Raw genomic sequence first — 20,398 nt, forward strand, 5'->3', positions numbered from 1 at the left:
TACAATGATACTGTGCACGTCCGGCCGCCCGTGGGGCTGTTGTCCAGCACGGATATGATCTTATGAGTGCCGGACGTGCACAGTATTATTGTGATCTATGATGCTGTGTGCTCCCGTGCGCACGATCAATGCCGCTCCGGGACATTTGGCCCGCTCATGGACCGTATGTCTTGGAGGGCATACGGTCGTGTGCAAGAGGCCTTAAACGGCTGCCAGAGGCTCTCTCCCCATTGAGAACACGCATTAGTCGCACATGCTCTGCTGAATTGAGTGTGTATGGGGTAGAGACAGCAGACGGTCTAATGAGAGGTCGGTGGACAGCTATGGAAGGTAAAGGGGCATGTTTTCATGTTCCCAGGTGCAACTGCTACATTTGCACTACTGAAAATGCACACAGTGATATCTGCGCAGGAGTAATTCTTACAAGTCTGTTCACAGGGCCTAGATAATCCATACAGGTCTAACGTACCACTGCGATCATAAATAGTGATGTCACAGTACAGAGGTAGTAACTATCTCTACACAAGATTAATAAACTTGTCGGTGCCACACCATGAAAGTAATGAATGGGACAGGAATAATAGATGTCACTATGCAGGGATAGTGCACAATATGGTGTCACAAAATATGAATAACAAACAGCGATGTCACAGTACATAAGTATCTAGACACTGTAGCCGGAGGAGGTTTTGTGCACACAGTGATGTCAGTGTGGGAATAATGCATACAGAAATGCCACAGTACAGGCATAAAAATATATAATGTCACAGCTGGATGAGGATCTCTGTGCTGTTACAATGGGAGAAAAAAAAGCATCAAAGATAATGCACATAGAGATGTCACAGTACAGGCATGTAAACCGTAGTGATTGAATATGGTTTGCAATATAGTGGCTCACCCCTCTTGTCACCGTGGTGATGGTGCTCTGCAAACAAGTGATTCACCTAATCGCTTGACTTTGGTTATTATATAATAATAATTAGCAGGCATATTATCTAATATATTTATTAATATAATAAATCTGATATATATATATATATATATATATATATATATATATATATATATATATATATGAAATACAGATGGTGAGTGCCTGCTAATTATGATTATATAAACCATAGTGATGTCACAGTGGGCTAATAAGGACAAGGTGGTTGTTAAAGGGGTTATCCAACATGTAAAACGTGTCCACCTAATGCCCAGGCCCTTCATATAGGTTATACTTAATCCGCTCACTGGCACCCGTGTGGTTCCTGATGCCCGCAAGGCCGCTGCTGCATCTCCCAGTCACGTGGCCAAAAACATCCAGCGATGGGGAGGCAGCCAATAGCAGGCCGTGACTGGATGAGCCTCCCTAGCATCGTGGGTGATGCTGGGGAGGCTCGTCCCCATCGTGACCTGCTATTGTCTAATCGTCTCTCTCCACCCCCCGGTTGCCACATGTTTTGATCCACGCGACGTGGAAATGTAGCAGAGGCTGTGCGAGGAAAAGATGCTATGCGGGTGCCGGGGAGTGGGATACGTATAATCGATATGAGGGGCCTGGGATTGGAAGTCATGTTTTACACGTTCGGTAACCCCTTTAACAGTGATGTCACAGTACATGGAAATGGACACTGATGTCATGGCACTGGCTTACTTAAAGGGGTTCTGCAGTTTTTTTTTAAACTGATGATCTATCCTCTGGATAGATCATCAGCATCTGATCGGCGGGCTCCGACATCGGGACCCCTGCCGGTCAGCTGTTTGAGAAGGCAGCGGTGCTGGCAGTAGCGCCGCGGCCTTCTCGCTGTTTACCGCAGGCCCAGTGATGTCACGACTAGTATCAACTGGCCTGGGCGCGGCTAAGCTCTGTTCACTTTAGCCACGCCCAGGCCAGTGATACTTGTCGTGACGTCACAGGGCCTGCGGTAAACGGCGAGAAGGCCGTGGCACTCCTGCCAGCGCCGCAGCCTTCTCAAACAGCTGTTTGGCAGGGGTCCTGGGTGTCGGACCCCCACCGATCAGATGCTGATGATCTATCCAGAGGATAGATCATCAGTTTAAAAAAAAACTGCAGAACCCCTTTAATGTAGTTATATCACAGCTCAGGGATAATAAAAATGTTGAGGATGCACACAGTGATGTCACAGTACAGGGGTAATAAATAGTGATGTCACAGTACGGAGAATAAGCAGTGTCCACACACCATTAGATATACTGTTGTCTCCTCTATTTTCATGCTAATGTGTTCTAATCCTGTGTTGTGTTTGCAGTACAACAACCCCACAGCAGTGCGGCTGCTGCTGCCCAGCAGGGTGGCTACGAGATCCCAGCACGATTAAGGACCCTCCATAATCTGGTGATCCAGTATGCATCCCAGGGCAGGTATGAAGTGGCTGTGCCTCTTTGCAAGCAAGCTCTCGAAGATCTGGAGAAGACTTCTGGCCATGACCATCCAGACGTGGCCACAATGCTTAACATACTGGCTCTGGTATACAGGTAAGGGACATGCATTTTATTTGTGTAGGTGTTCCTGGTGGTGGGATGCTAGGATTCCTATGCCTAAACTGCATTTGTCACTTGACAGGACCACTTTTTTTTTTTTTACACTGGTCCGTCTTCAAGTTTCTAATAAAGGGTGAATCAAGGGCTTTTTCCCCACAATGAAATTTTAATTTACTGTTAGATTTTACAAAACAGAACAATTTTCATCTATTTTATAAAAACGGTTTCTTGGTCTGGATATTGCGGTTACAGACTTGTCATTGCGCCCCCTTTCGGATGTCCACCTAATGTGTTCAGTGCTGCGAAGATGAAGCCGCGCTGATTCTTATTGGCTTCTCTACACAGTAACAGGAATGGTGGGACTGAGCATGTTTGACCACCGACGCTAGACACATTTGGTGGACGTACTGAGAGGGAAATAAAAGAACACCTGGGGTGTCATAACAAGTACGTAGCAGCAGTATCTAGACACAGGAGCATTGCTTTTAAAATGATTGCAATCCATTTATTTTTTTTATTTTTTTGTGGGACAATCCCCTATAAGAGGAGCTGTGCATTTTGTTGTCCGGCTTGGTGGTACAATGTTAGGCCGAATGCACACGGCCGTGTTCCGCGGCCGAGAGCGGTCCGTGGTATGCCGGGCTGGATTCCTGTTCAGAGCAGGAGCGCACTACGTCATTGGTTGCTATGACGCCGTGCGCTTCAAGCGCCGCTGCACTACAGTAATACACTATACGAGTGCATTACTGTAGTGCAGCGGTGGCATGAAGTGCACGGCGTCATAGCAACCAATGACTCCGTGCGCTCCTGCTCTGAACAGGAATCCAGCCCGGCATACCACGGACCGCTCTCGGCCGCGCAACACGGCCGTGTGCATTCGGCCTTAGGGAAAGGCCAAGTATTTTTGTGAGACTTAAAGGGGCTACCCGGGATTAGAAGAACATGGTTGCTTTCCTTCAAAAACAGCACCATGCCCTTCCATGAGTGGTATCTGTCCATGAGGCTGATCTGTAATACTGCCCTCAACCTGTGGGCACGCGAGGCTCTGTTTGTGGAAGAAGGCAGCCATGTTTTTCTAACTCTGGGCAAGCTCTTTACGCGTCGTTCTGACATTGGTTACCTGAGAGCCACAGGTGGACACGACATCTCTCATGTTGTGTCCACAAGGTTGCAGATTCAGAATAGGAGTGCGATGGATATCAAAACAGACCGCTATATACAGGAGGGTCCATACTCCTCGCGGTACTGGATGCTGGTAGGTTAAAGGACCTGTGATGATGTCATTGCCATGTGACCAGTAACATCCATGTTACATGACTATATATATTTACATATATCTCACACCTCTTCTCCATCCATCACCCCCACTTTATCCTTATCCTTCAGCTTTGCATTATTTCTACATTTAGGCTCTCTCCTATCATTTTGGAAATTTTAGGATGTTGTCCCCCCCCCCCTCCCCCTCATAATTTCTCTCCCTTTTTTTTATTTATTTTTTGCCCCCCTCTGTTGCTTAGTGGATCTACTGGTAACATCCATTTGTCCAGATCTAGTACTAAGGCCTTAAATAACGTGGGTAAGTCCAGGGTTCCCTCGCGATGTGTTGCTCAGTTGAGCTGTATGATAGCTGTTCAGCTGGAGAAGATGATGGGAGAAACGAGCGCTCGCGAATTCGATAATTTAACAGTTTCTTCCATTGCGTTCCAGGGACCAGAACAAATACAAAGATGCCGCCAACCTGTTAAATGACGCGTTAGCCATACGCGAGAAGACCTTAGGAAAAGATCACCCAGCGGTCAGTAATGGATTTTGTACTTTTATCCCCCCCCCCCCCCTTTAGTTTCGTACTTTCTAATTGGTGCTTAAAGTGTTAACATTAAACTCTGCAGGAGAGCTTGCTAATGACCCGGCGATTCCTAGAAGCAGCAGGTAGGGTCCTACAGAAGTCTGCACTCCACTTGCCAATCACCGCTAATAAGCACGGCATGCAGCGTTCTCGCCATTAAAGCAGCAGTTCTTACTCCAACCCTGGTTACATTATATATATTTTTTTTTATGAAAGTCAATGGATCCGCAGAAAATCACGAAAAACGGAACAACGGACACAGAATAAAACAACGGTCGTGTGCATGAGGCCTTAATGTGGGGAGAAGAGCTGCTGCTTTAGCTGAACTTTACTGCTGTACAATGATGATGTCACCCCAATCTGATTTCGTCAGTGTGTAATCACTATGGACATTTTAAAGGGGTTTTCCAGGATTTTAAAAAAAGAAAGAAAAATACAGAAGGTTATAAAATAAAAAAGAACATATACAAACCTGGTAAATTCACAGTCTCTCCAGCACAGTTGTTCCGATGGTCCGCACTGATTTGTCCTGCAGTGCCTCCATGCAGTCCTGTGCGCATATACAGCATTAGTGTAGTGTAGTTACAGCCTCTGGACGCCACACGTGCCAGGAGCTGGAAGCAGTGCTCTCTCCACCAGCGCTTCCATCCACCGACTTGAAAAAAGGGGTCCGCAGAACCCCGAAACGCGTTGTCACTATAACAATAAAAAAAACTATTGGTATATTAGGTATCGCCGCGTCCGTATCGACCGGCTCTATAGAAATATCACATGACCTAACCCCTCAGGTGAATACCGTAAAAAAAAAAAAAAAAAAAAAAAACTGTGTAAAAAATGCTATTTTTTGTCACCTTACATCACGAAAGGTGTAATAGCAAGCGATCAAAAAGTCACACGCACCCCAAAATAGTGCCAATAAAACCGTCATCTCATCCTGCAAAAATCATACTCTACCCAAGATACTCGCCCAAAAACTGAAAAAACTATGGCTCTCAGACTATGGAAACACTAAAACGTGATATTTTTCTTTTTGTTTCAAAAATGAAATCATTGTGTAAAACTTACATAAATAAAAAAAAAAAAAAGTATACATATTAGGTATCGCCACTTCCGTGACAACCTGCTCTATAAAATTACCACATGATCTAACCTGTCAGATGAATGTTGTAAATAACAAAAAATAAAAACTGTGCCAAAACAGCTATTTCTTGTTACCTTGCCTCACAAAAAGTGTAATATAGAGCAACCAAAAATCATATGTACCCTAAACTAGCCTAAACTAGTACCAACAAAACTTCCACCCTATCCCGTAGTTTCTAAAATGGGGTCACTTTTTTGGAGTTTCTACTCTAGGGGTGCATCAGGGGGGCTTCAAATGGGACATGGTGTAAAAAAAACAGTCCAGCAAAATCTGCCTTCCAAAAACCGTATGGCATTCCTTTCCTTCTGCGCCATGCCGTGTGCCCATACAGTGGTTTACGACCACATATGGGGTGTTTCTGTAAACTACAAAATCAGGGCCATAAATATTGAGTTTTGTTTGGCTGTTAACCCTTGATTTGTAACTGGAAAAAAAATATTAAAATGGAAAATCTGCCAAAAAAGTTAAATTTTTAAATTGTATCTGCATTTTCCATTATTTCTTGTGGGACACCTAAAGGGTTCAACGACGTTTGTAAAATCAGTTTTGAATACATTGAGGGGTGTAGTTTCTAGAATGGGGTCATTTTTGGGTGGTTTCTATTATGTAAGCCTCACAAAGTGACTTCAGACATGAACTGGTCCTTAAAAAGTTGGTTTTTGAAAATTTCAGCGAAATTTCAAGATTTACTTCTAAACTTCTTCTAAGCCTTGTAACGTCCCCCAAAAATAAAATGTCATTCCCAAAATGATCCTAACATGGAGTAGACATATGGGGAATGTAAAGTAATAACTATATATTTGTAGGTATTACTATGTATTATAGAAGTAGAGAAATTGAAACTTGGAAATTTTGGAATTTTTTTTGCAATTTTTGGCAAATTTGTTTTTTTTTTTTTTTTTTTTTTTTTTTTTTACTCCATTTTACCAGTGTCATGAAATACAATATGTGACGAAAAAACAATCTCAGAATGGCCTGGATAAGTCAAAGCGTTTTAAAGTTATCACCACTTAGGCTCCATTCACACGTCCGTGGTGTGTTGCGGACCCGCAACACACCAGCCGGGCACCCCTATAGAAATGCCTATTCTTGTCCGCAGCTGCGGACAAGAATAGGACATGTTCTATCTTTTGCGGAGCTGCGGACCCGAAGATCGGGGCCGCGCTCCGCAAATGCGGATGCGGACAGCACACTGTGTGCTGTCCGCATCCATTCCATCCCCTCAGAGAATGAATGGGTCCGCACCCGTTCCACAAAATTGCCGAACGGATGCGGACCAATTTGCGGACGTGTGAATGGAGCCTTAAAGTGACACTGGTCAGATTTGCAAAAAATGGCCTGGTCCTTAAGGAGTTAAGACAACGTATACCCTATCCACAGGATAAAGGTCTGACTGGTGAACGTCCAACCGTTGGGTCCCCTGGCAATCCCTAAAACCGGGGCCCGTGCTACCCGTTTGAATGGAGCAGTAGACATGCATGCATGACTGCAGCTCCATTCAGCTCTATGGGACTTCTGGAAATAGCTGAATAGAGCAGCAGTCATTCAAATTGGGGGAACATGGGTCCCTGTTTATATGATTGCCGGGGTCCCCAGTAGTCAGACCCAAACCGATCAGACACTGATTCCCTATCCTGTGGATAGAGGATAAATTGTCTTAGTGGGGCAACCCCTTTAGCAACTTTGTATTATCATTGCCCTTTAGATTGGACAGTGTCCGAGTGTAGGGACAAACACAATCAGAACTGACAATGACTCTAAATACTTGCCTGTTGACGAGGGCAATGGTAACACAAGAGTTGTTAATTCATTCATAAATTTCAAGGAGGCATACCAGATATACAACACCGTATTAAGTTATAGGAAATAAATGTTCACAGTCATTTAACCCCTAAGATACCATGGTCAATCGTGATCACGGCATCTGGGGTGGCTTTTCTGAACAGCTTCCCTGCGCGGAGATTGGAGAAGCCATTTCTTTTCTGTAAGACTATTACTGCTGTAGTTCTTATGAAGGCCTGCAGGTGGCAGGTTTCCATAGGAGCATAGCAAATTTCTTATACAGTACAATGACTTATCACAATCTGAAGATCACATTTCACTTTTTAAAAAAAAGGTAGAAAAAGTACCAAAAAGGTTTTAATAATATGAAAGAAATATATATAAATATTCAAATCGCTTCCTTTCCCCGTAATAAAAATAAATAAATAATAATTTGTACTGCCGCGTCCCAAAATGCCAGAAGTATTAAAATATATAAACGTATTTATCCCATACAGTGAATGCAACGGTCTATTCCACCCGTTTAGATTTATTTTTTTTCCAGCTTCCTACTACATAATACGCAATATTAAATGGTGCAAACAGAAAGTACAACTTGTCCCGCAAAAAAAAAACACTCCTATGGCTCTGTGAATGGAAAAATAAAAAAGTTATAGCTCCGGGAAGGCAGGGAGTAAGAAACGAAAACGCAAAACATCCTTTTTTTTTTGCAGATGCCCAACAAGACTGGTCTTGTAATGGCTGATTCATATTCGGTGGTAGCAGTAATACATGTTTTACTGCTACACCCATTTTCCTGTGTGGATATAGGATTATTTTTTGTTATGCATATATCCATGAAATTCATGCACCTAAAATGCCTCGACTTGTTCAAGTTCACATATGTCCTGATCTCTGGCCTTTCAGTGGCCTCAGTACCAATGGAGTGATGGTCCGGAGACTGTGAGCGTGCCGTGAATCCTCCCTAGTACCGTCCAGTGTTTGTATTGTATAATCAACACTTAATTTTTGCTTCTTGTAATTCCTATGGTTCCGCTCTGGTTTTAATGGTGTTATGTCCTGTAATGTCATTTAGTCCAAATGAATATGTGACCGATTTGCTTCTCTTCTTCCCTTTTAATGCTTGGTTCTTCTTTTATCACCACTTGGTCTGAATTGATTTTCTTCACCGTTCGGTGCTTGTCCGCGGAGACTCTTTGTACTTTGATGTGATTGTGCGGAGATCGCTGCCTGTGGATATTAAGATGCGTTTTTCAATTTGCAGGTTGCGGCCACCCTTAATAACCTTGCCGTGCTGTATGGAAAGCGGGGGAAGTACAAGGAAGCCGAACCATTATGTAAGAGGGCCTTGGAGATCCGAGAAAAAGTAAGTCACTAAACAATAATCATGTAGGGAACATTAGGTTAGAGGAGAGTACAGGAGTATTCACATGATCACATTTGTTTTATCCATGTGCACAATTAACGACACACATTCTCATAGAATGGAGGGGGTTTTCCAACTTTTTTTTTTTTTTATACTGATGACCTGTCCTCTGGATAAGGGCTCATGCACACGGCTAGGCCATTCTGTGCATTGGGGGCTGCAATTTGCGGTCCCCAATGCACGGGCAACATCCATGCAGATTCCGCAGACGGATCCAGACCCATTCAACTTGAATGGGTCCAGGATTCGTCCGCACCGCAAAAAAAGTAGTGCATGCGCTACTTTTTAGCGGTGCAGAGGCATGGAGAGAAACCCCACGGAAGCACTCCATAGTGCTTCTGTGGGGTTCCATGCCTATGTTCCGCACCAGACCTTCCGGATTGCAGACCTATTCAAGTGAATGGGTCTGCATCCGTGATGCGTTGCAAAAACGTCCGGGGCCTGCATATTGCGGACCCACTGTTTGCCGGCCGCAATACGGGCCCAGCCAGCACACAGTCGTGCGCATAAGCCCTTAGTTATCAGTATCTGATCAGTGGAGCTCTGACACCAGGAACCCCTGACGATCAGCTGTTTGAGAAGGTCAGGCGCTCCTGTGACATCACGTGGCCTAGGTGCAGGTCAGTCCCATAGAAGTGAAAGGGCTGAGCTGTTATACCAAGCAAATCCACTGTACATTGTACGGAGTTGTACTTGGTAAACTGTGAGGAGGCAGCAGAGCTCATCAGAGGGCCGGGGTCTCCTCAAACAGCCGGTTGGCAGGGGGTCCCAGGTGTCTGTGATGGTATAAAAAAAGTCAGAAAACCCTTTTAAGTGGTTCTATTCACACCACCATTACTTGGCATGAGAAACTGAAAGCTGGTCCTATCTTGGGCTGTGTCCCATAGAGCATGGACCTGAAGACCAATGGACTCCCGGTCCTCCTCCTACACACCTCACTACCATACTAAAAATCCATGTGATGTGTCTGCAACATGGACAATTTTTAATATGGATATGTGATTAAGCCCCATTGTTGAAAGATCTCTCATGTATGCTGTGCCCAGCTGCATGGACATATAGAGATGGTGCTTGCCTGCACAGAGGTTTCTAGTACTTGGTCTGTAGAAGACCATGTTTTGCATGGCAGAGCTATGCTATAAGCGGATTCTCTTGAGCCCTTAAGCGGTGTGCCAGGTAACTAAAGCTGGTCATGCGAGAAAGCTGTTGGCGGAGCTTCATCAGTGTGCATGATCATGTTTATTTCAGCAGCTTATCTGCCGCAGGAACAAAGAGTTCACCACATTAAAATCCACCTTGCCCGATCCCTCTTTCCGCCGACGCCTAAAGTGTGTTCAGCCGGCTTTCATGTAATTTGTATGGCCTGCTTAATAATTTCTAATACTGTTTCAAAGAGTCAGTGCGACTCTGAATGCCTCTGTTCAGAGAGTGGGGCTCCTGATACACCCATTTGCATATGTGGCTGCTGGCATATTTTTATTGCCCAAAAATGGTACCAGCTGGCCATACAGACCAAGGCCATCTGCCTCTAAAGCTCTCTGTAGTGTTATCCCCTTCCCGCATTATATCATGTACAGGTATGATGCAGAAAGGGTCCTTTCCCGCATTCTGATGGGGTCTGTCCAGTCCTTTATGAATATGAAAAACTGTTAAACTTAAATAAAATAAACTATTTAAAAAAAAAATAAAAAATCACACATGGAGCAATAAAATTATTAAAACATTTGTATTTCATCAAAGTATAATAAAAAGTTAATCTCCATAAAACGTATACCTATAATATATCCCCAAACTTATCTTGACCTGTATCATAAAGTTATTCCCTTTTATTTATATGTATGGAGAATGAAATAAACTGAATAAAACAACGTTGGAATCGCTTTTTTTTTTTTTTTTTGTACTATATTCTTCCTTACGAAAAAAAATAGTTTTAAAGCAATCATTATATTTACTCAAAAGTGATGGCGGAAAAAAATTTGCCATGTCATGTGAAATAGCAAGACCTCAAATAGCTACATAACCTTAACACCTAGTTCACACGAACGTGTGTGACCCGTGGCCGTATTGCGGGCCGCAATACACGGCCACAGTTCCGTGTGCATTCCGCATCACGGACGGATGCGGACCCATTCACTTCAATGAGTCCGCAAATCCGGAATTGTGGAACGGCCGCACGGGACGGGACCCCTCGGAAGCACTACGGAGTGCTTCCGTGGGGTTACGTCCCGTACTTCCGTTCTGCAAAAAGATAGAACATGTCCTATCTTTTAGCGGAACGGGCGGATCGCGGACCCATTAAAGTGAATGGGTCCGCGATCCGATGCGGCTGACCTACGGCCGGCGATCGTGCATTGCAGCCCGCTATTTGCGGGCCGCAGCACGGGCACGGGTCACACACGTCCGTGTGAACTCGGCCTAAAGCTGTCATCTCATTAGGACCACTTGGGGAGAAGTGTCTGATCAGAGGGGGGTTCCAACAGTTGGGTCCCTGGCTGATCATGAGATTTCAATGGAGTGTTGGTCACACATGCGTCCCAATGCCCGGTTCAGCTTTATCGGGCTGCTGAAGTCGCATGGCCGCCAGTAAAGCGCCTCTACGTATCAAGCGTTTGCGGACATGGACTAAGGCTGGCATCTAAATTGCCTGTCTTAGTAAAGGTCGCCCACTGTCCTTTTTGAGCTTGGTAGCTGAGTGGGTAGTCTTATCAGTGACTGACAGCTATACAGGGAAGGATGAGAGTCCCTGATAGGACCACCCATTTGGCTACAAAGTTCAGAAAGGGCAGAGGTTTTAATGAACAAAGCTCAGCTCCTTCTGCTCTATAAAATTTGCCTGCAGATTGCACTGAAATTGCCTCCAAGCCCTGGGAGATGCTAGCTGTATAGTAGGCTCTATAGCACACCTTGGCAGCATATTTACAGGTGAAACTCTAAAAATTTGAATATCGTGCAAAAGTTCATTTATTTCAGTAATGCAACTTAAAATTAGAATTTTGTGAAAAGGTTCAATATTCTAGGCTCAAAGTGTCACACTCTAGTCAGCTAATTAATCCGTACCCCCTGAGCAAAGGGGACCTCAAAACTGTGACTTTGGGGTCTCATAAACTGTAAGCCATAATCATCCAAATTATGAGAAATAAAGGCTTGAAATATCTCGCTTTGCCTGTAATGAGTCTCTCGTATATTAGTTTCACCTTTTAAGATGCATTACTGAAATAAATGAACTTTGCACGATATAAAATTTTTTCCAGTTTCACCTGTATGATTTATTTTTTATTTTTAGGTGCTGGGTAAAGACCACCCTGATGTAGCAAAGCAACTGAACAACCTGGCATTGCTGTGTCAGAACCAAGGCAAATATGAAGAAGTGGAATATTACTACCAGAGAGCACTGGAGATCTATCAGACCAAACTGGGACCAGACGATCCCAACGTGGCAAAGACTAAGAATAATCTGGTAAGTGTAAGATGATGCTGACCTGTGCGTTATGTGTCTTCTGGCGATGACTGAACCCCGACATCCCTCTTCCATGTTCCAGGCTTCTTGCTATCTGAAACAAGGCAAGTTTAAGCAGGCAGAGACTTTATACAAGGAGATCCTGACACGAGCACATGAAAGGGAATTTGGGTCTGTGGACGGTAAGGATTATGTTAATAATTGTAAATTATTTCTCAGTAATCTAATGCAATGCTGTATGGGTTGTGACCGGTTCAGGGGTGTGTGTGTGTGTGTTTAGGACCAGACACAGTTTACCTGTTTTTATTACGTGGTAGTTTTAACCCTTGGTTTTACACAGCAGACACACGTAAGCTAATCGGAAGCTATTTGTTCCTTGTGGTAGCCTCGAGCCTTAGGGAGGATTAAGGCTACCGCAGCAATGCGTTCCTGGAGTTCATAGAAATGTATTGAATCTCCCATAGACTGCAATGGTAATTCATTGCAGTCTATGGGAGAAGTGATCAGGTGATTGCATGGTCGGGTTGCCTGATCTCGCAGTTACTAAAATAAACAAAATGGCTGATCAGCTGCTGTTTTGTCGATTCATCTCCCAACAAAAATTAAATAAAAAGTCACAAACCCTCCCACATCACTGAAAACTATAGATTGCAACAAAAAAATAGGCCTCTTCTCAGCTCTGTAGATGTGAATATAAAGAAAGTTATGAGGGTCAGAATATGGTGATGAAAAGAAAGTCAAATACTGTATTTTTCGCTTTATAAGACGCACTCCACCCCCCCACCCCCCCCAAAAGTGGGGGGGAAATGGCTGTGCGTCTTATAAAGCGGATACTTCGCTGGCCACTATGCTGCACAGTGGGAGGGAGGACACTCATGGCGGGGCCGGTGCAGTGACTCTACTCTAATACACCGGGCCCCGCAACTGTTAAATACATTCAATCCGATCTATATCTAAATGTATACTGCACTGTTCAGTACTTACTGTCCGGCAGCACCCTCGGTCATGCGCCGCCTGCCGAAGCTTCCTCCTCATGCGCCGCCTGCGCAGCTCCCTCGGTCATGCGCCGCCTGCCTGTTCATTTTTAAAGTGAGATAGGCAGGCGGCGCATGAGGAGGGAGCTGGGGCAGGCGACGCATAACCGAGGGAGCTGCCGGTATGCGCCATCTTAATGCTTTAGCGTATTTTTCGCCCCATGAGACGCACCCAGGGACTGGGAGGAGGAGCTGGGGGCTGGCAATTGCGGCGGGGCGGTGCAGTCACTGTAGTCCGGCCCCGCCGCTCCAGTGTTGCACTATACAAATATAAAATGTCTCATTCAATTAAAAGTGATTACACATGCCCCCCCCCCCACTCCTAATATTACCGTACATCCTAACAGCTTCTGTAGAATGCGTAACTCCCTGACGTCACGTGCCTGCGCCGCCTACTTTATAAATGAAGCAGGCGGCGCAGGCAAGGTACGTCAGTGAGTGACGCGCCGGCCTGCCTGCCTGGGTTGTACAAAAGCTGTTAGGATGTACGGTAATATTAGGAGTGAGGGGGCATGTGTAATCCCTTTTAATTGAATGAGACATTTTATATTTGTATACTGCAGCACTGGAGCTGCGGGGCCGGACTACAGTGACTGCACCGCTCCGCCGCAATTGCCGGCCCCCAGCTCCTCCTCCCAGGGAGATCTGTGGATGACAGTTTTATGGGGAACATCTGTGGATGGCACTGTTAAGGGGTGGGGGGGTCTGTGGATGGCACTGTTAAGGGGTGGGGGGGTCTGTGGATGGCACTGTTATGGGCTGGGGGAGCTGTGGATGGCACTGTTATGGGCTGGGGGGTCTGTGGATGGCACATATATAACAGTGCCATCCACAGATCCCCCCTGTAACAGTGCAAACCACAGATCCCCCCCTGTAACAGTGCCAGCCACAGTTTCCCCCCCCCCCCTGTAACAGTGCCAGCCACAGATCCCCCCTGTAACAGTGCCAGCCACAGATCCCCCCCCCCCCCTGTAACGGTGCCAGCCACAGATCCCCCCCCCCCCTGTAACGGTGCCAGCCACAGATCCCCCCCCCTGTAACGGTGCCAGCCACAGATCCCCCCCCCCTGTAACGGTGCCAGCCACAGATCCCCCCCCCCTGTAACGGTGCCAGCCACAGATCCCCCCCCTGTAACGGTGCCAGCCACAGATCCCCCCCCTGTAACGGTGCCAGCCACAGATCCCCCCCCCCCCCCCTGTAACGGTGCCAGCCACAGATCCCCCCCCCCCCCCCCTGTAACGGTGCCAGCCACAGATCCCCCCCCCTGTAACGGTGCCAGCCACAGATCCCCCCCCCTGTAACGGTGCCAGCCACAGATCCCCCCCCCCCCTGTAACGGTGCCAGCCACAGATCCCCCCCCCCTGTAACGGTGCCAGCCACAGATCCCCCCCCCCCTGTAACGGTGCCAGCCACAGATCACCCCCTCCCCCCCATAACAGTGAGTCATCCACAGATCACCATTAGTTCAAAACCTACCAAAAGCACACCTTTTGGTTCAAAATATTTTTTTCTTATTTTCCTCCTCAAAAACCTAGGTGCGTCTTATCAGGTGCATCTTATAAAGTGAAAAATACGGTAATTTTTCCAAATCTGAAGTAGTAAAACACAAGAAAGGCTAAATACATGGGATACCAATGTAATTGTGCTGACCCGGAAGGTGTTAAAGAAGTATGTGTTTTGTATATATATGTGTGTGTATATATATATATATATATATATATATATATATATATATATATATATATATATATATATATATATATATATATATGTGTGTGTGTGTGTGTATATATATATCGTACAGTGCCCTATTTCCAATAGTCACTTACGTCTTTCCAACCTACCGATTTGTACAATGGCATAAACAGATGGAATGAGGATCACACTACGCCATGTTTATTTGTAGTCTGTTACCCACAAAGACGCAGAGGTTTGTATGAGCTGTAGAAATGGAATAATAGGTGGTTCTGATATAAATTCTACCGTTGCATGAAAATCCATGTAGCTTACAAGTGTTTGTTGGTTTTGCTGCATTATAGCAGCTTGAACATTTATGGCATGTTCAGTTGTTTCCATAATTCCCATAGAAGTGAGTGGAGAGCCTCTCCATTCTTTCTCTGGTTGAGTTGGGGGACCCCTCTTCACGTAGATGTGGGAGTCAGTGGTCTATAATACATTTATGGCTTTTTCTGTGTATATACCGTAAATATCAAGAGTGGGAATATCCTTTGAAGTTCAGGCCCCATCCCTACACCTTTTAACTTCACTATCCCCATGACAACACTCCCTGCACTGTGTTCTGACCTCATCATACTGACATTGTGTGAGTCCAAATATACAACCAAGTCTTCGCTTCCTAGGTGACCGAATAGCGTCAGTCAGAATGTGGGCGCTGGTGTTCATGGGGTAATAGAATTACTTTTTTGTTCTTTTACTTGGTTGTCTTTGCAGGTCGTTTATAAGTGTCGCACTACTTTTGTCATCTGCATTTATTACCTTTTGTTTGATTTGTAGATGAAAATAAACCCATCTGGATGCACGCTGAAGAGAGAGAAAAATTCAAAGTAAGTTTTCCCCTTAAAGGGCTCCTGTCCTCAGAAACATGGACCTAAAACCATCTCACCTAAGACACGAGCCCTTGAAAGCTGTAGATCGTGGCCTTGGTCCCATCAGCCTCCATTCCCGCGAAAATTGCACTTTTGTTATTTGCAAATAAGCCTTTAGGAGCAATGAGGGTGGCGTCGTTATGACTAGCTGCTCCCAGAGGCTCCGCGCTCTCCTTTCCGTGCTGCGCCCCCACCGCAAGACTGATATGCCAGGCAGTGAAAATATTCACATCTGTCCCTGAAGTCTCACAGGTGCGCTTTCAGCACATGGGCAATCTCCATCCCTTTACTGCACATCTATTTGGCGCTCTCCATCCTTTTATTTTACATATTCAATTGAGAACCACTGCCCTATAAGAAGAATGGTACTCATTCTCATGATCTATTCCTGCATGTTCTGGATAATGAAGGGGTATGCTCATTTTTCATTATTTTATTTTTTATTTTTGCATCATTAAAGGGATTTTCCAGGACTTCAAAATTGATCAGATTGGTGGGGTCTGACACCTGAACTGGGGCTAGAATGGCCACTACAGTGGTCGGAGCGGTCTTCTTCCTGGTCTGTACACTGAGTTTGTTCTTATGGCTGCAGTTACTGCTATCAGTTGATCGGGGTGGGGAACGGGGGTCCTGGGTGTCAGATCTCCACCGATTTGATGTTGATGACATGTCCCAAAGATAGCTCATCAGTATTGAAGTCCAAGAAACTTCTTTAATAGGGACATTTGCATAAATGTCAGCAACAAATCTTCCGCATATGTATGTGTCCTAAAAATTTAACCTAAAAGTTATCAGTGAGGGTCTGACTTTTTATGATTGGTGCCTCCAGCCGGCCCCATTCGCTTGGATGAAGCTGTGCAGCAGGTGGGCAGGGCATGCGGCAGTAAAAACTAGCTCTGTAGTCCCATCGTTCTCAGGATGGTTTGGGGTCCCAACAGTTGGACCGCCACCATTTAGGAAGTCATGTATCCTACCGATATGCCGCCACTTCTTTATAAAATGGAAAAACCCCTTTAACACATTTGCTTTCTAGGAACTCCTTTTGTATGTTGCTTCCCTTAAAAGTGGCCTTGTTCGCCTCTGTTGCTGTATTGTATATATTTTATATTTTTTTCCCATTTGGACACCTTTTAAATGGGTTTTCCTTCTTACCCCATAGGGGAAACAAAAGGACGGCACATTTGGAGAATATGGAGGCTGGTATAAAGCATGCAAAGTTGACAGGTAAGTTTACATAAATAACTGCAGAAACCTCTTTGTTACAGAGTTTGGAAACTAAAGCCTCCTGACAGATCATGGTGGGAGAGGAATGGATTGGGTGCATCGAATTTTTTTCGCCTCATCCTTTTGTTCTCCAAGAGACCAGGGCTTTCTCATCTTTCCCAACTAAAACGACATGCACGCTTGCCTGAACCTAGTATATATGTGTATGAAGGAGTCAGGAGAGAAAAGTCTATGGGCACCTTAGAGTGGCACTGTATCAGTAAACTTTTCATATGTCACAGGGACGTTGAGATCAGTGGTGGTCTGAGCACTGACCCCCACCGATCTCTAGGAAGAGGGGAGAGAATCTCACTTTCTCTCCTCACTGCATGCTTCTCTCACCTCAGTCTAGAGATTGGTGGGGGTCTCAGTGCTCAGACCCCCGCTGAGCTAAACTTTTTTGATATGTCTCTGTGACATACCAAAAGTTTACTGAAAGTACAGTGCCACTTTAAGATTCACACAAAGCCAAACGTCAGTAGGGCCTCCACTTACAAACTGTCTGAAACCTGTAATATTTTATTTCTCCTCAATCAGCTGGAAGAATCGCATTGGAAACTTTTTAGTGTGTTATCACCATTTTTATAAGGCAACTGCAAATATGTCACTAACATACCTAATAATGTGTGAAGGGATTGTCCGCTTAGGAAGCGCCCCCCCCCCCCCCCCCCCCCATCAATAAGCCGATCACAGGGTGTCCTGCTGGAGGGATAACCCCCTTCACTTTCCCAGCAATGAGCTATGTAGGGTTGCAGCAAACTATTATTTTAATAATCGAGTATTCTACCAATTATTTTTACGATTAATCGAGTAATCTAATAAGAAAAAATTAATAGACTGTTTTCCTTTATAAAAACTCATCAGCCCCCAACACCCTTCGTTTTCCCCAGTGCCATCAGCTCCGCTATCCCCCAGTGCCATCAGCTCCGCTATCCCCCAGTGCCATCAGCTCCGCTATCCCCCAGTGCCATCAGCTCCGCTATCCCCCAGTGCCATCAGCTCCGCTATCCCCCAGTGCCATCAGCTCCGCTATTGTTCCGCGCTGCTCTGGGCCTGATGTCACACAGCGCGTCAGGTCACGGCGTGCGTACGTCAAGAGGTCAGTGCAGCGCGGGACCATGGATGTGCTGTGGAGTGTCCAGAGGCCCCCTGCTGGAAAGATGAGTTTTCCAAGTGCATTTCGGGCCAGCGGGAGACCAGGGAGCGGGAGTAATAGCAAGCGCTTCACTCCCGCTCCGTGGTCACGTGACACAAACTAATCCTTGATGCATAAAATTTGCATTGAGGATTTTTTTGTGTTGAATTTCTCGATTTAATAGAGTACTCGTTGCAGCTCTAGAGCTATGATTCTGTTGGGGATTCTCGCAGTAAATTTTCGAATCCCCTGCATCATCACCACAGAGGCGGTACATTACACAGTACCCATTGACATCAACAGGCTCTCCATGAAGTGTACAGACCTCCTAGATCCTCCAGAGAAAGGGATGCTCCTCGTAGCCACATTTTTCTGTAGCTTATACATGGTCCTTTTAAAAGGGATCCTCCTGTTATTGGGGTGGTCTCATGAAGACCATCCTTGTCCTATTGGACATTATACATTTCAGAGGAGGGTCCCCTGCTTGGGCCCACCCTATAGGAGTCTGCTTTGAGAGGCTTACGTTCTGGTGGATTGGAGTTGACCTTGGGTAACATGGATGACCTTACCTTTATGGCAGGCTTATAATACGGATTTCCTCTCTAGCGGATGCTGCTGGGGAGATTTCAGGCCGTTTTTGGCTTCTTCTGGCAAAACTATGTTGTTGGGGGCGCTAGCTGCATCGATCTGTTGATTACATTGGCGCCAGCATTTTTGAGTGGGTGTCTCAGTTGAGACAGCTTGTTCAACTTGCCATTACCTCACACAATATCTGAATTTTTTTTTTTCTAAACCAGCCATCCCCTGTAAACGGAGACAAAGTTACCCAAAAAAATGTAAAACTTAAGTACACAAGTTTTGCTTAAAAATAAGTAACCTCTATATTCAGCCCAACAGTGACCACAACGCTGAAAAATCTTGGAGCACTTTATAGACGTCAGGGCAAGTTTGAAGCAGCCGAAACACTAGAAGAAGCTGCGATGAGGTCACGGAAGCAGGTAAGTGGCATCCGGTGTTGGTGTTTTGTGACTGTGCATGCCTCAGTCGTTAGCTGCAATAATATTCTCACCACGAAGCACAGCCAAATATCACATCTGATGAGTCCCTGGTGCAATTGCCATCTGCTTAATAGGGCTTTTTTTTTATCCATCTTTTGGATCAGCATGGTAGAATTATATGTCGGGCTTGATGGCCCTGTACCTTTTTTTTTTTTTTTCTTTCAATCTTACCAATGAAGTAACTATATAAACACTACAGGCACTTGCAGTGGGGTCCATTGCTTCTGTCGAGGTGTCCATCATTTTAATGGAAAAAAATAGCATTTTATAGCTTACCGTCTTTTGCGGTAAAACTTATTTGGGACTCCCTTAGGCACCAGGGCATGGGCGCTCCTGCAACATCAATCTACTCCTCTACAAAATTAGCATCGGACCATAAGGCACATCTGAGTTTTAGAGGAGGAAAATAAGAGAAAAATAATCGGACCCCCCAAATCTGTCGTCGGGCCTTAGATCAGACCCCCCCCCCCCCCCCCCAAATCTGCCTCAGATCAGACCAATAATAAATAAAACAACTTGCCTCCCGCTCCAGATGAAGGAGATTCAGCGCACTCTCCTGCAGTGCTGCACTGTGACCTGATGTCACACATTATATAAGACACACCTTTGAGGGGAACAATTGTGTCAGATCAGATTTCAGTGGTTGTGTAGTAAAAACCTTCATATCTTTCAATAAATACTAGTAACAGGGTCGTTATCAGAATTGTAAAAAAAAATTTTTTGTGTGCATTTTTTTCATTTATTTTTTTATATTCTAGTCTTGTGGCTGTATTTGCATGCATTCATCAGTTCAAGAGAGTTTATTTTTTATTTTTTTTGTATATGAAACACTGGACGGGCCAGGAGTGATTTTCAGCCTGAACAATGTCTGAAAATATAAGAATAGCTATATCTATACTAGAAAGTTTAAATATCTGCAAGATTGATTAGTAATGTCTGCACCCCGCCAATCTGATATTGATGACCTATCCAGATAGCTCATCAATGGTAAAAGCCCGGACAACCCCTTTAAGAACATCGCAAGGTTGCAGTGAAAAATCGGCCGAGGACCCCGGGAAGGAACTGTGACTACTCCTATCGCCACCTCCCACAATGGGGCACAGTTGTCAGCCATATGGCAGTCACATTGTTTCAGCTGCATGTATCGTATGTGTTCTTGG

General features: G+C 45.1%; 1 protein-coding gene and 1 long non-coding RNA gene across 8 annotated transcripts in view; both read left to right on the forward strand.

The window, feature by feature from the left end:
• Positions 1–20,398, forward strand: part of KLC1 (kinesin light chain 1) — an 80,647-nt gene that overhangs the window by 37,828 nt on the left and 22,421 nt on the right. For all 7 annotated transcript variants that reach the window (XM_040410879.1, XM_040410884.1, XM_040410882.1 and 4 more), the window contains exons 5-12: positions 2,259–2,484; positions 4,198–4,285; positions 8,524–8,625; positions 11,969–12,142; positions 12,225–12,324; positions 15,691–15,740; positions 16,942–17,006; positions 19,070–19,178. In XM_040410879.1, coding sequence (XP_040266813.1) covers positions 2,259–2,484; positions 4,198–4,285; positions 8,524–8,625; positions 11,969–12,142; positions 12,225–12,324; positions 15,691–15,740; positions 16,942–17,006; positions 19,070–19,178 — 914 coding nt within the window. The remainder of the gene's footprint in view (positions 1–2,258; positions 2,485–4,197; positions 4,286–8,523; positions 8,626–11,968; positions 12,143–12,224; positions 12,325–15,690; positions 15,741–16,941; positions 17,007–19,069; positions 19,179–20,398) is intronic.
• The window catches only part of LOC120981392, a 643,721-nt gene that overhangs the window by 24,439 nt on the left and 598,884 nt on the right, over positions 1–20,398 (forward strand). The window lies entirely within an intron of this gene.

This window comes from Bufo bufo, chromosome 11, assembly GCF_905171765.1.
Source record: "Bufo bufo chromosome 11, aBufBuf1.1, whole genome shotgun sequence".
Classification (NCBI taxonomy): Eukaryota; Metazoa; Chordata; class Amphibia; order Anura; family Bufonidae; genus Bufo; species Bufo bufo.